This window comes from Callorhinus ursinus, unplaced genomic scaffold, assembly GCF_003265705.2.
Source record: "Callorhinus ursinus isolate GAN/ISIS: 27379988/994484 unplaced genomic scaffold, GSC_fseal_2.0 scaffold13, whole genome shotgun sequence".
NCBI lineage: Eukaryota > Metazoa > Chordata > Mammalia > Carnivora > Otariidae > Callorhinus > Callorhinus ursinus.
In genome coordinates this window covers 19,346,013-19,361,554 of record NW_027397075.1, presented here as the reverse complement: position 1 = coordinate 19,361,554, position 15,542 = coordinate 19,346,013, and the positions used below count along the sequence as shown (strand labels likewise).

The window sequence follows — 15,542 nt, the reverse complement described above, 5'->3', positions numbered from 1 at the left end:
TTGATTCTCAGCCACACAGAACAATGAGGGTCTAATACCTCAATGAAAAGTTGTTATGGTGCCTGCCTAAGCACTGTTACTACTTAAATGACTGGTAAGTTTTGCTGTCTACCTGCTAGAATGGATGACTGTGAATTCATTTTCAGAAAGGTGTCCCGTAAGATTTCACTTGACTGAAATCCACAACTTAATGGCTACTCTGGTATGGTTTTCTGCTGCATTATATAATCAAACTATATATTAAAATTTTGTTCAGATTAGTGGAATTAAGAAACAAGACTTTCTGAATATTTTGTATTACCCAGGGCCCTACAATCAGATTTTTCTACTCATAATGACTATTTAGGTTCTAATCCAAACTCCTCACCAATAAAACTTACTGATTATAAAGAAATAACAGGGGCGCCTGGGTGGCTCAGCTGGTTGAACGTCCAACTCTTGATTTCGGCTCAGTCAAGATCTCAGGGTCCTGAGATGGAGCCCCACATCTGGCTCTGCACTGGGTGTGGAGCCTGCTTGAGACTCTCTCTCTCCCTCTCTCTCTGCTCCTCCCTCCCCCCACCTTGGCTTGCGCATGCCTGCGCACTCACTCTCTCTCTTAAAAAAAGAACAGCTGTGTATTATTTCTACTTTCTAAATATAAATATCCAACACTAAAAGATACAAAGTATACAGTATTTTTAATAAGGAAAAATGAACAATAACCACCCAAGATTCACTGGAAATGTGTTCGAGAGTATACAGATGTTATTATATAAGTAGTTGTAGATGTTTTATAGTTATATAAGACCACTATTAACTATTCTTTTTTTCTCCCACATTAAAGGAAATTACAATACATGCTCGTTACTAGCTTACAAATCAATCGAATCAGTAAGTTTTCAGCAACATTACTGTACCTGCAGCAATTTTTCCATGAAGCACAGATTCCACTGTGACTTCATCTTCCAGGGCCTGAAGACTCACTTCTGGCAAGGGCAGAAGACCACTAGTCACTTTTGCTGTTAAGCCTCGCATACTTTCACTGTAAGTATTTTTAAAAGATAACATTATTATGATATATTTGTACTATAATATACTTGATTATCTCTAGCCAGAAGAAAAAAAGAAAAAGCCACCACACAAAAGTAAACAAGCTAAAACTAAAATCTGATTATAAAACCCATTTTATGTGCTTCTGGGTCTGAGGTATTCCCACCTAAAAATATATTTCCCAACAGCTTTAGGAGAGTGTAAATTTATTAAGCCAGATGTCCTAAGGATATACATGATTCCCTAGACTGTTTGAAAACTGGTTCAATGCAATTAATCTTATTGCCTGACCCACTCTCAAAGAACTCTTCACACACAAACAGAGAGAACTGATGCATTTTAGAAAAATTACTGCTACAGTAAAAGGGGAGAAAGCCCATAAAAAATGTCCAAACACACAGTAACCTCAGGAATCACGTCTGGGGTGTGTCTTTAAATGGACAGAGGAAAAAAAATTGAAATTTATCTTTCACTTCCAATATATAGAACATTAAATTCCTGGAATAACTCTCCTATTGTAAACAACCAAAAATGATGGTTAAAAAACTTTTTTGAATGAACTGATAAAGCCAAACATGAAGAGACAGCAAGAATTTTGGAAACCTCTAAGCTGGCTTTGGCCTCAAGGGTTGGCTACCAAATCCAGTGCTGGTGACTCTTGATTTTGTCTTGAGACTCTTGAGATCTACAGAAGCAGAAGAAAAAGCTAAGGACTAACAGAGCCAAGGCAAGCTAAGCCGGGCCTCCTCCCCATGCCATTCAACACCATAAGGCTATACCATCAGCATAAAAATCAGTGAGAGAAACACCCATTGTGCAGGACAGGGAGCAATAATGTTGCCCGTTTTGGCCCTGACTGGAAGTGCCTACTCAGAAAAAGAGTATTTCCCTTCATACAAATTGGGTGGCCACAATTCAAGCTACGTTATCTGACAACACTCAGGGAAGAATGTCTTATAAATTATTCTCAGGTTGGTTATGCTCCATATAACCCATAGACACCACCAAATATTCTCTGGAATCGCAAAGAGTTCTCAAGGGTGAAATTCCAAAGAAAATGATGCACAGTCAAAATAACAAACTGTAACAAGAATACTATGATCAAGAGCCAGCAGAACCACTCTATCAAAGATTTCAGATATTGAAAATGATCAGAGAACAGAAAATACGTTTAATATGGTAAATAAATCAAAGATTTAGCTTGCTAATGAGGAAGAAACCTTAAAAATTATAATGAAAAATGGTCAAGTAGATTTAAAAAAAAAGTAACAGAACTTCTGGAATGAAAAATTAAGTAAAATTTAGAACTCAACGGGGAAAAGACCTCAATGTAGTAATGAGAATTGCAGCATATGCAACAATATGGACAAATGTCAGAGTACAATACTAAATAATAAAAGGAGCAAAAAATACCTGCAGAATGGTTACATTTACATAAAGTTTAAAAGGCTGTGAAACTAAGAAAATACTTAAAAACACAAACATATGTAGCAAAACTATAAATAAAACAAGGAAACAATAAACACAAAAACCGTAATAGCAGTTACTTTGAGAAGAGGGAAAAGGGCTGGAATGGAGAGGAACACTGGTAAAGTTCTGGAGTACTGGAGAGGAACTGGTAAAGTTCTTTTTCTAAAACTTGATGTTGAGTAGACAGGTATTCACTGCATCATGATTCTTTATAACTTACAAATATTCTTTTGTCTCAACAAATAGTTCTCTTGTACCTACTTAGTCAAGAAAAACAAACTCAAAAAATAGATAATACTGCATACTAGAAAGAGAAAGACAACCCCAAAACTCTTCCAGGATGCAGGACAGAGAGACAAAGAAATAAGTAGTTGAAAGTTACAGGCAAGAGGGGTGCCTGGGCTCAGTCAGCATCTGACTCTTGATCTCAGGGTTGTGAGTTCAAGCCCCACATTGGGTGTAAGATTACTTAAAAATAAAATCTTAAAAAAAAAAGTTATAGGGAGAAGATCTAACATGTTTACTTAGAATCCCTCAAAATATAACACTAAATAGCAAGGAAGAAGCAATATTCTAGGGATGCCTGGGTGGCTCAGTCCGTTAAGTGTCTGCCTTCGGCTCAGGTCATGATCCCAGGGTCCTCCACTGGGCTCCTTGCTCAGCAGGGAGCTTGCTTCTCCCTCTGTCTGCCACTCCCCCTGCTTGTGTGCACTCTGACAAAGAAATAAAATCTATTAAAAAAAAAAAAAGAATCAATATTCTAAAAGGTATTTCCCAGATCTGTAGTCACACCAATTCTCTGGAATCAGGAAGAACAGTGAATCCTAAGTAGAAGAAATAAAAAGAAATGACTTCTCAACAAGAACAGTGGAAGCCAGAAGTTTGGAATATCTTCAAAATTCTAAGTAAAAATTGCTGTCAACATATAATTATGTATCACTGGAATTATCCTTAAATGTAAAACACGTTTTTAGAAAAAAACAAAAAGAGTTTACCACAGATAAACTCTCCCTTAAAGGGAGTTCTAAAGGATTATAGATAGAAGGCTTCAGGTAGAATAGTGATCAGATAGAAGGCCTGAGATACAAAAAGAGCTCCAGATATCTGCAGTGGGGTCCCCTGAACCTTCATATGATCCGTGTAAGCATGGAAGGAAACTACCAGAAGCCAAGGAATGAATCACTGGAAAAACAGAGGAGAGACAATCCCCAAAGCTTACACAAGCCCAGGAATAGCTCCAGAATGGAAAAACCTCGTAACACATGAGGCACTGAGAAAGGTATTGATTGCTTCAGTGATGGGGAAAAAAAATCAGCCCTTTTCTTTTTTCTTACAGATTTTATTTGACAGAGAAAGAGAAAGCAAGAGAGAGAGCACAAGCCAGAAGGAGAGGCGGAGGGAGAAGCAGACTCCCTGCTGAGCAGGGAGCCCAATGCAGGGCTCGATCCCAGGACCCTAGGATCATGACCTGAGCTGAAGGCAGATGCTTAACTGAACCACCCAGTGCCCCCAAATTAGCCCTTTTCTAAAGGTCATTCTGCTCTTGTCTGAAAAAGCAAGCCTCAAAAGAATCAAGCTGTTTTCAAATAACTTAGCTGCACCCCAGAACAAAGCTTAAGAATACGTAAAGGAATGCAAAAATATTCAGTATTAAAGAAAGTGACATTGAGTATTTGGCATCCAATCAAAAATTGCCAGGCATGCACAAGTGAAAAATATGACCCAAAATAAGGGGGGAGAAAAACAACAATTAAAAACAGACCTAGAAATGACACAGAAGTTTGAATTACTAGATAAGGACATTAAATCAGTTATTCTAGCTATAATCCCTATGTCCAAGAACATAGAGGAAAGCATAAGCATGTTAAGGAATGACACAGAAGATATAAAAAAGACCAAATCAAACTTCTAGAGATGAGAAATACTGAATGGGATTCATAGACACCAAAAGTATTACTGAACCTAAACACCCACAGTAGAAACTATCTAAAACGAAGCACAAAGAGAAAAAAAGGCTGAGGCAGAAAGGAAAAGACCAGAGCATCAGTGAGCTATGGAACAATATCAAGTGCCCTAATATAGGGCAGCAATCTCCAAAAAAAAAAAAAAAAAAAGACAAATATTTAAAAACTAATGGCCAAAATTTTCCAAATTTGATGGTAACTATAAACCCACAAATCAAAAAGGCCAATAAACCTCAAGCACAAGAAACATGAAGAAACACCACCAAAATACATAATACTTGTGCTCGCTTCAGCAGCACATATGCTAAAATTGGAAAATACAGGACATGCAAGGGACAAAGAGAAAATCTTAAAAGTATCATACTGCAAAGAGGAACAAGAATGACAAGAGTCTCCTCGTGGAAAACGATGCAAGCCAGAAGACAGTGGAATATATTTTAAGTTATGAAAGAAAGAAAAGGTGTCAACCTAGAATTCTATACCCTGTGAAAACATCACTTAAAAATGCAGGCAAAATGAAGACCTTTCAGACATACAAGAGCTGAAAAAGATGGTCACCAGCAGATATGCAGTACAATAAAAGAAGCTCCTTCAGGAAGAAGAGTATTTTGAACTGAATGAAAATGAAAACATGACATACCAAAATTTGTGTGATACAGCTTAAAGCAGTGCTTAGAGGGAAATTCATAGCACTAAACATCCATAAGATCTCACATCAATAACCTAAGCTTCCACCTTAAGAAACTAGAAAAGGAACAAACCCAGCATCAACAGAAGAAATAAAAGAACTGAATTTAATGAAACAAAACAGAAAAATCATAGTTAAAAATAGTAAAACAAAAAGCTGGTTAAGAAGATTAAAAAAAAAAACCAACACAGTATTTAGAAATAGATCAATGACACCAAGAGACCAGAGACTGAACTATTCCACTTACGACAAAAATTACATTTCAAATGCTATGAAAATAATACCAGATGGAAAATTGTGAGCTTTTAATAAGTTCTGAGATAATTTAGCCATCCCTGCTGGGAAGAAAAAAAAAACTCCTCCTCAGTATGATACAGAAATGGGAAATTATAGATGGATTAAAGATCTGAAGGCATCCCCTACCCCAAAATGAGTGGTGAGGGGAAGGAAGCTATAATCTATGAAGCAACTTCTATGTACTGGGCATTAATTAGACTTTAAATCTTCAGGTAAAACTGACACCATGTCTGTCCTATAGTTTCGGGCACCCTGCCTCATCTTTGTATCCCTGGTACTATCATTCTGAGAAGCACAGCATACAACACTGTTTTTTGAGGGGGGGGGGAACCTGCTTCAATGGCTAACCCCAAAAGATAATGATGCTGAAGGTCAAAACTGACATATGGAAATAAAAAAGCTTTTGGGGTGGGGGGTACTCAATGGTCTACAAAAAGAAAACTCAAGGGACAAGAATCATGATCTCAGAGGGTGCACAGAGCCATCTGACTTAATCACTAAATTCCAAAATATAAGGATTTTTTAAATTGTAAAAGAGCAGCCTCTTTTATTTGAGGGAAAACCTTAAAGGTAAAATTTACAAATCCACAATTAATCTAAAACAAAAGGAAGTAAGGGTGCCTGGCTGGCTCAGTCAGTAGAACATGTGACTCTTGATTCTGGAGTCGTGAGTTCTAGCCCCCCATCTGGGGTAGAACCTCCTAAAATAAAAGAAAGTAGAATGTTTTGTGAAACATTTGATATTCTGAATTTACCAGGGGGTAGAATTTTATTACTACTGTTACATTATGTCAAAATAAATTCAACAAATTAATATCTATTGCATTAACCCATTAGAAACAGAACCCAGAGCTGTATGGACTGTGGGCTAAACCACCTTTTATGTTTTCAAGTGTAGAGGTTCCAAGTATACTCTGTATCCATGTATTTTTTTTATTTCTTCTTTAACTTCCTGGCTGACCCATTCATTCTTTAGTAAGATGTTCTTTAACCTCCATGTATTTGTGGTCTCTCCAGTTTTTTCTTGTGGTTTTCTTCAAGTTTCATAGTGCTGTGACTGGAGAGGTGCCTGGCTGGCTCAGTCGGTGTGCCTCGTGATCTCAGGGTCGTGAGTTTAAACCCCATGTTGGGCATGGAGCCTACTTTAAAAGGGGGGGGGTGGAAGACAAACAGCATTGTGATGGACAATACCCATGCTATGATCTCAATTTTTTTTTTAAGAAAAAGAAAGGGAGAGAGAGAGAGCACAAGTAGGGGTTGAGGGGCAGAGGGAAAGAGAGAATCTTAAGCAGGCTCCACACCCAGCGCAGGGCTTGATCTCAAAACTCTGAGATCAAGACCTGAGCTGAGATCAAAAGTCGGATACTTAACTGACTGAACCTGCCAGGCGCCCCTGATCTCAATCTTTTCGTACTTGTTGAGGCATGATTTGTGACCTAGCATGTGATCTATTCTGGAGAAAGTCCCATGCGCACTTGAAAAGAATGTATTCTGTTGCTTTAGGATGAAATGTTCTGAATATATCTGTTAAGTCCATCTGGTCCAGTGTGTCATTCAGAGCCATTGTTTCCTTGTTGATTTTCTGCTTTGAAGATCTGTCCATTGCTGTAAGTGGGGTATTAAAGTCCCCTACTATTACTGTATTTTTATCTATTACTGTATTTTTATCATTGAGTTCCTTTACGTTTGTTATGAGTTGTTTTAAATCTTTGGGTACTCCCAAGTTGGGGGCATAAATATTGACAATTGTTAGATCTTGTTGGATAGACCCCTTTATTATGATATAGTGCCCTTCTTCATCTCTTGTTACAGTCTTTGGTTTAAAATCTAGTTTGTCTGATATAAGGATGGCTAATCCAGCTTTCTTTTGATGTCCATTAGCAATGATAAATGGTTCTCCATCCCCTCGCTTTCAATCTGCAGATGTCTTTAGGTCTAAAATGAGTCTCTTGCAGGCAGCATATACATGGGTCTTATTTTTTTATCCATTCTGACGCCCTATGTCCTTTGGAGAATTTAGTCCATTTACATTCAGAGTAATTATTGATAGATATGAATTTATACCATTGTATTACTTGTTAAGTCTGTTTCTGGAGATTTTCTGCTCCTTTCTAGTCTTTGTTGCTTTTGGTCTCTCCCATTCAGAGTCCCCTTTAATATTTCTTGCAGCGCTGGTTCAGTGGTCACGAACTCCTTTAGTATTTCTTTGAGAAATTCCTTCTCTCTCCTATTCTGAATGAGAGCCTTGCTGGATAGAGTATTCCTGGCTGTCTATTTTTCCCAATCAGCAGGTTGAACATATCAATGCCACTCCCTTCTGGCCTACCAAGTTTTTGTGGCAAGATCTGCTGTCTCCCCTTGGAAGTTACAGGCGTCTTTTCTCTTGCTGCTTTTAGAACTTTTTCTTTTTATTTCCCAAATTTAACTACAATATGCCTTTGCGTTGGCCCACTTTTATTGATTCTGATGGGAGTTCTCTGTGCCTCCTGGATTTGGATGTGTTTCCTTCCCCAGATTAGTAAAGTTTTCAGCTATAATTTCTTCAAACATCTGCCCCCTTTGCCCTTTCTTCTTCTTCTGAGACTCCTATGATAGGAATGTTACAATGCTTTATGGAGTCACAAGTTCCCTAAGTCTACATTCATGATCTAAAATTTTTCTTTTCCTGTTATTTTCAGCTTCATTATTTTCCATAATTTTATCTTCTGTGTTACTTATTCGTTCCTCTATTTCTTCCATCCTTGTCATTATATCTAGTCAATTTCGAATCTCAGTTACTGCATTTTTCATTGTGGCCTGAATAGTTTTTAGGTCTTTTATCTCTATGGGAAAGGACTCCCTGGTGTCTTCTATGCTTTTCTCAAGCCCAGCTAGTATCCTTATGATTGTTCCTTTAAGTTCCGGCTCAGGCATATTACTTCTGTTTCAATTAGATCCATGGCCGTGACCTTTTCTTGTTCTTTCTTTTGGAATCAATTCCTCCATCTTGGCATTTTGTCTAAGTCTCTGTCTTCAGTGTGTTAGGAAGGCCTGTTATGTTTCTTCTTCCCGAGAGTAATGGTTTTATTAAGAGGTCATATACCATCCAGGGCTTGGCACTTCAGGCAGTGTCCTGGTGTATGTTGTGTGCACTGTGCTTTCCCTCATGTTAGTCCTCCACAGAGCAGCTCCTTGCCTGCGGTGGGCAGTGTGTGGCAAATTTTAACTAGGTGTGCTCTGGTCCGCTTGTTAAAAGATACCTGATGCCGTTTCCACTGGAGCTGAAGTTCTGCAGCACTCTGTGGTCAGTAGACATGGTGTATGCGGTTGGCGGCGGGTTGTGCTGGTCTTCTGGGGAAGGGGTCCACTATCTGGTTCTCAGGCACACTTTGTGGTCTAATTTTTCTGTAAATGTACTTGTCCTAAATTGATCCATGATTTCCTCTCTGCTAGGCCCAGTCACAAGTCCATAACACAGAGAGACTTCTGAACAGGTATATCCAGGGTGCAGCCATACATCTCCAAAGCTCTGTCGCTTCTGCTCTAGCTGATGCCTTCCACCTCAGACTGGTAACAATACAGTTTGCAGCCACGTCAACACCATGCCTCCAAGCACGCCCAATAGTTACTTCTTTATAGCAACCCCAAGGACACAGTGTCCTGTGACCAGTATTTCCACAAAAGGTTAACATTATAACGATGTTAAGTTAGTGCTAGCCTTAGAAACTTAGAAATTAAACTTAAAGACTCTAGAACTTTGAATCCTTGAAGCTGCTAACTTCCTTAGTGATCCTGTTTAACCTCTCACGTTCAACGGATTATCAGTTTATCAATTCTTAGTCTATTTCTCAATTCATTCAACCAATACTAAATGCTTATCATATGGTAAAATGCTCAATGCACAAAAATGAAATGCTGAAACCAAAGCTTCCTCGTAAGTGCTCCTCTGTCTTCATCTCCCCATCTCTCCTTTTTATTCAATTGTTTCTTAGGATTAGGATAATAATTATAATTCATTTCTTGGTCCTGCAAGTTAATTAGACTTAGCTTCTACATAACTAAAGGAATTTATCCCTTTAGTTCCACCAGAATTAGAGCAGTGTTCACAAGCTGTTCCTTTTTCAAGAGGAAAAAGAACTTCTCAAAGCTCTTAGTGTCTGAGAAACAGCAAGTCGAACAATAATTGCAGGTTCCATCCAGAGTACTAGAAAAGGCACGAACTTTGAATTAAAATGGCTTTAAGTCCAGGTTCTACCACTTACTAGTGTAACGTTGTACTTCTCTACTCTGTCTTTGTGTCACACCCAAGCTTCTAGAAAATGTGAATACCTCTCTCCAACTCTTAGCTTATCATGGTGCCTGGCACAAAAGAGTTAAAAAAGTGTTCAGTGAATGAAAGAGAAAGTTTTTCACATTCACAAGTTAGCCTCTGAATCCATAGGGCAAAAATTGGCTTCAAGACCTTTCAAATCACAATTTACAGTTATGAATTTTAACATTTTAAGCACACTGAAAAGAACTTCTGAAAAATTAGGGGAACATCTCATACAGACATGTATGTTCACAAATATACATTAAGCAGCTCTGCTCAGTTTTATACAAAATTAAGTAGGGTTCCAGCCTTTATGACATGCCAACATCAGCAACCTCTGAAAGTTTCAATTTCTTCTCAACGTCTAGGTAGGCAGAGCAGGACACTGTGCTGGCTGCCAATGAAATAAAAATGTTGTTCATCTTCTTGATAAAGCACAGATGGATTATGTCACTCCCTTCTCAAAACCCTTCAATGATTCCCTACCGCATATAAAAAACAATATCCTCAGCTGCAGGCAATGAATGGCAGCTCCAGACTATCTCTAGTCTGTCTCCCAAAACCATCCTCAGTCTGTTACTGCCCAGCACTTAAATTCTTTTATGCTGTTCTCCCTTTCATCTCTATCTGCCAAAACCCCATCCATCAAAGACTAAATTCCCAGTGTGGCCTGGGTAGACCCATCTTTTCCCACTTAATCTTATCTCTGAGCTCACTCCTTTCCACCTTTAGGTTAGCAATCATAAATATTATTTTTGAAACTTGTTACTTGTGTTTGCCTGTCTTCCCCCCTTTAGTATTAATTCCTAAAAAGCAAAAATCATGTCTTGTTCCTGTGAATTCCAGAGTCACAATGCCTTGTGACTAATAGATCCAAAACATGGTAAGTTAGGACAGCAAAGATACTACTAACAGGGAACAGAAATAGACATGTTGAACAATAAAATCAATTTTTAAAAACTCATTCTTAAAAGCCAACAAGAAAACAAACAACCCAATTAAAAAATGGCCAAAGACCTTAGCAAACACTAAGAGGATACACAGATAGCAAATAAGCATGTGAGAAGCTCCATTTCATATGTCATCAAAGAAATGTTATCAAAGCAATGAGACACCACTGCACACCTTTTAGAATGGCCCAAATCCGGAACACTGACACCACCAAATGCTGGTGAGGATGTGGAGCAACGGGAACTCTCCTTCACTGCTGGTGGGAATCCAAAATGGTACAGCCACTCTGGAAGATAGTTGGCAGTTTCTTTCAGAGCTAAACATATTCTTACCATACAATCCAGCAATCACACTCCTTGGTGTTTACCCAATGTCCACACAAAAAACAGCACACAGATCTTATCACTGCTTTTCCTCATAACTATTAAAATCTGTAAACAACTAACATGTCCTTCCGTAAGTGAGTGGCTAAATAAATGGTAGAGCGTCTAGGCAATGTAATACTTACTCAACTCTAAAAAGAAATGAGCGAGGGGCCCCTGGCTGGCTCAGACAGTAGAGCATGTGTCTTGATCTCAGGGTCCTGACATTGGGCATAGAGATTACTTAAAACAAACAAAAACTTTAAAGAAATGAACTATTAAGCCATGAAAGAACACGGAGGAATTAGAATTATTACTAAGTAAAAAAGCCAATTTGAAAAGGTTACATACTGCAGGATTCCAACTACATGACAATTCTGGAAAAAGCAAAACTATGGAGATAGTAAGATCAGTGGTTGCCAGGGGTTAGCAGTAAGTGAGGGATGATTAGGCAGAGCACAGAGGATTTCTAAGGCAGTGAAAGTACTCTGATAATACTATAATGGTAGATGCGTATCATTATACATCTGTCCAAACCCACAGAATACCAAGACTGAACCCTAATGTAAACTATGGACTTTGGTGATAATGATGTATCCATGTAGGTTCAACATTTGTAACAAATATTCTTCTCCAGTGGGGAAAGCTGATAATGGGGGGAAGCTATGCATGAGTGGGAGCGCAGAAAGAGTATACTAGAGCTCTCTGTACCCACCACTCAACTCTGCCGTGAGCCCAAAACGGCTCTAAAAAATAAAGTCTATTAAAAAGAAAAATCTCAATATTGGCCAGTTTGGGGTCCAACTTATTTTTAAATATATACTGTCTCATACTAAGATGCAAAACAAAATTCACAAAACAACTAGGAAAGATTTTATAACACAGAATACCACAAATCAGTTCTGTGGGAAATTACACACATCCTCGAAAGCAGCTGAATTCCACCACAGTAAATAAAACCTCATCTAGTTGTTCAATAATTATATTGTAACAAGATTGAACAAACATTTCTACAGAACATTTTGTATGCATTTTTACTTTTTTTGTGACTCTTAAAAGGACTAAGAATTATGATGCACATGTAAGCTGTAAGGGAACTCAGAAACTTCCAGCCTTTTAGTAGCTGTCTCCAAGTACTTTTAAAACTTTGTGCTGGGCAGGGAATGCAAGGGCACGAAGACGACCCACTTCCTGACCTCAAAGAGTTTACCTTCTAGAAGGAGATACATAATCAACCCTTAGAATATCAGACACAAATAAATGCTCCAACAATGGTATAAATGATGTGGGATAAAAGGAAATGGAAGAATGATTAGAAAACATGGCATTTAAGCTGAGGATTTCAAATTTCAGAACTTGAACAAGCAGGGATGGCGCTCCAGGGTGAAGGCCATGAGCAAAGGAACACCAAAGTACATCCTCAAGAAAAATGGGCCCAGGCATGGGGAGGATTCTGGAATAGGCAAAGTATAAATTTGTGAGTAGCTAAGTATGGACAGAAGAGACTTATCGTGGAGACTCTTGACATAACCCTAAGAAAATTAGACTTCGTTCTGAAGAAAAATTAGGAGGTGCTGAAAATTTTCATGGTCAGCAGGAGAAAAAGGAACGATGTTCTACTTCCTCTTAAATCAAGATGTGTCCATCCCCAAACTGCTATAGAACAATCTTTTAAAATTTTATTCTAAAATAATTTTGGCTGTTTTGTGACCTGGTGACACTTTGATAGGTTACTGAAAAACAGGATCAAAAATTACAGTTATGGAGAGAATGCACACTTCCCATAGCGTTTAACGCACTTGGAGCATCCCTCCAGCATTAACTTGAACTGGGCTTGTCATGCCCTGGTCTCTGACCAAGTTGGTCAAAGCTCACGAAAGGTTCTTAAAATCTACTGATTCTTTAGGGTATTTTGAGAATAAACTGAAGCTTAAAGTTTCCAAGAAGTCTATATTTTATCCTGAAGGGTTCAGGTTCTTCCAAATACTTCTCAAACGGCCAATTTGAAAAAAGGTAACGGCGAGCACGGACCTCTTTGGCGCTGAGAACAAACTAACCTCCCCCACAACCCAGCACTCAACTAGTAACAAAAGTGATCGCCCTCAAGTTCCGGGGGGGACCGGGAAGGCGAATTAATAGCCACCCCAAGACGTGCCGACCAATTCGCTGCACTCTCCAATCCCGAGCCCGACCCCTCCCGTGGCCCGGACTCACCCAAGCCAGGCCCAGGAGCATGTGGAGCACACGCCGACGGAAGACCGGTTCCACCGCCCGGCAGGCTCGCCCGGCGCCAGGCCGGCCAAGGTCTCCACCGCCCCGGAGCACGGCGCCCAGGGCACGCCGCGGGCCCGGCCGCCCTGCGCGACGTGCGGGCCGGGCCGACGGCGCGGAAGGCGGATCCCGCAACGCCTCTCCGCCGCCATGTGCCGCCAGTCGGTGGTTATGTAATCCTCTACGCTGGGAGCCCCCGTTGGCGCGCCAACCCCGCCGCCAACCGCGTCTGCCCGCCGGCTCGGCCCCTCGAGCACGGCCGCCAGCCCCGCGCCCCGGCCCCTGGCCCCGCGCGTGGAGGCCCGCGGCCCTGCGGCCCAGGCCGCGCGGACCCGCCCTCGCGCGCCCGCCCGGCCCCTCCCGCCCTTCCCCTACCTGCGCAGGGCGGGCGGCCGACCGCCCCGGCTGCTGAGTGCAGGGGTCGCAAGGCCACGCGCGAGCTCCTCCCGCGCGGGTCGGTCACAGCATCTCCCGGGAGACACGGCCGCCACAGGCAGGGCGCGCACGCCGCCGCGCTGCTGCCGCCACACCTCCAGCCTCCGCCCGCGACCTCGCCGGCCGCCGCAAACCCACAACCCCGGGGGCGCCTCCGCCGGCTGCAGGTCGGCGCACAGATCGGCGACTCCGACGCCGCCGCTGCCTGCGCCGCGGTTCCGGGTCCTCCTCCCCACGACTCTGCCTCCTACAGTCAGACTGCGCCGAGCCTGCTTTAAGCATTCCCCCGGGCCGACCGACCCAGCCTTATAAGCGGGGGAGGGGTAGGGAGGGGCGGGGCGCGGAGGGGCGGGGCGCGGAGGAAGGGCGCGGAGGGAGGGCAGCAGCAGGAAAGGAGATCGCGGCTCGGACACCTCAGTTCTCGCGAGTGTTTTGGGCTTAGGCGCCGGCTCCGCGGGAATTTTCAAACTCTCGCAGGAGAAGGTGGGGGAGGGAAGGGAAGCCTGCCTGGCACGGGCGGATCATTTACATAAAACAGGATCTCCCCTTCTCCAAAGAGCTGCTGGCGCGGGGCTGGGTGAAACTACATGTCCCGCGATGCCTTTCGCGCCACCCCGCCATGGCGGCCGGGCGCGCGTATCTGCGCGGAGTCCCGAGCCATAGTCTCTGGCGGTGGCGGCCGGGATCCGCCCCCCTGGCAGAACGGGAGAGTGCCGCCACGTTAGCGTGTATCCCTGTCCACTGGCGGCCACGGGGTTGGTTTCTGTCCCGGTGGCAGGCGCGTGTGCGCTCGGTGGTTTTCGTTCCCTGTGCTCCGACTCTTCGAGCCCAAGGTGGGCCTACTGGGGAAACGTTTTTTTTCCTCTTACATATTTTTAAACACCCGCGCTTGCTTTCGTGGCCACCGGTGTCACGCCGCCTAGTCGAATCTTTTTCCTAGTTTTACCCCGAATCAGTTACCATTTTGGTCGCCGTAGGAATTCCTTTAATTTGTTGTTAGTATCTTTGAAGCTAGTCCCAGCACCAAATGCGTTTCAAACAAATAGATGTCAATTACGTCCCTGATAGTAAATACCAAATAAAAGGATTATTAACGTAAGGTAGAGGGAAGATTGTCGCAGCCCGCTTCTGTTATCAGGAAAGTCTGTCCTTTTCTGTTACCCTCTCCCATATGTTTTTTTGAGATATGCTACCTTTTAAAATTAATTTCCTTTTTTCCGTAATTTGTGTTTCTTTATTGACAGCAACCTCTAAATGTAACAACATATTTGTTTGCAAAGGTACTGGGCTAAGCTGCGGCAGCGGAGTTAAAAGGGGTTTTGGTTGTTTGCCTTAATTATTTTAAATAGACCTTTTCAAACAGAAATACCTCTGGCAAATGTGCTGATTTATGTCGTAGCCTTGCTCCCCATCCTACACTTACTTTCTTTGGCACCATTTTATGCTCAATCCATGAGTACTGAACTTCTTGAGTTCTTAACTTTGGTATCCTGCTCCTAAAGCTGTGTGACATTAGGGAAATCAAGTGACCTCTCTGGGCTTCAGTTAGCTTTAAAGCAAGGGGGACTGGATTAGAGGCTTGAGTTGTTATGCATAGGTCTGTTAACTTTTCTCTAAGGGCCTGCCAGTTGTAAAATTCAAAAGTCTATCTCCTCATACCTATTATTACAGATTAATCAACTTTCTAAATCAGATTTTATTCTTTCCTTTCATCATTACCAGCAGAATGGTTTCTGTATGGTTATCTATAATCTGGAGCAATCCTACCTGTCCTATTTTAT

The 15,542-nt window shown here is 41.6% G+C and overlaps 1 protein-coding gene across 5 annotated transcripts in view; it reads right to left on the bottom strand.

Moving 5' to 3' along the window:
• Positions 1-14,062, bottom strand: part of AHCTF1 (AT-hook containing transcription factor 1) — a 77,694-nt gene extending 63,632 nt beyond the window's left edge. For 2 of the 5 annotated variants that reach the window (XM_073899883.1, XM_073899884.1), the window contains exons 1-2: positions 13,270-13,423; positions 900-1,024 (exon numbers count right to left, since the gene is read on the bottom strand). In XM_073899883.1, coding sequence (XP_073755984.1) covers positions 900-1,017 — 118 coding nt within the window. In that variant the 5' untranslated portion in view covers positions 1,018-1,024; positions 13,270-13,423. Of the gene's footprint in view, positions 1-899; positions 1,025-10,867; positions 10,980-13,269; positions 13,424-13,701 lie in introns of those variants that run through there. The other 3 variants (XM_073899885.1, XM_025878097.2, XM_073899886.1) reach the window with 3 other exon arrangements.
• Positions 14,063-15,542: the final 1,480 nt, after the last annotated feature.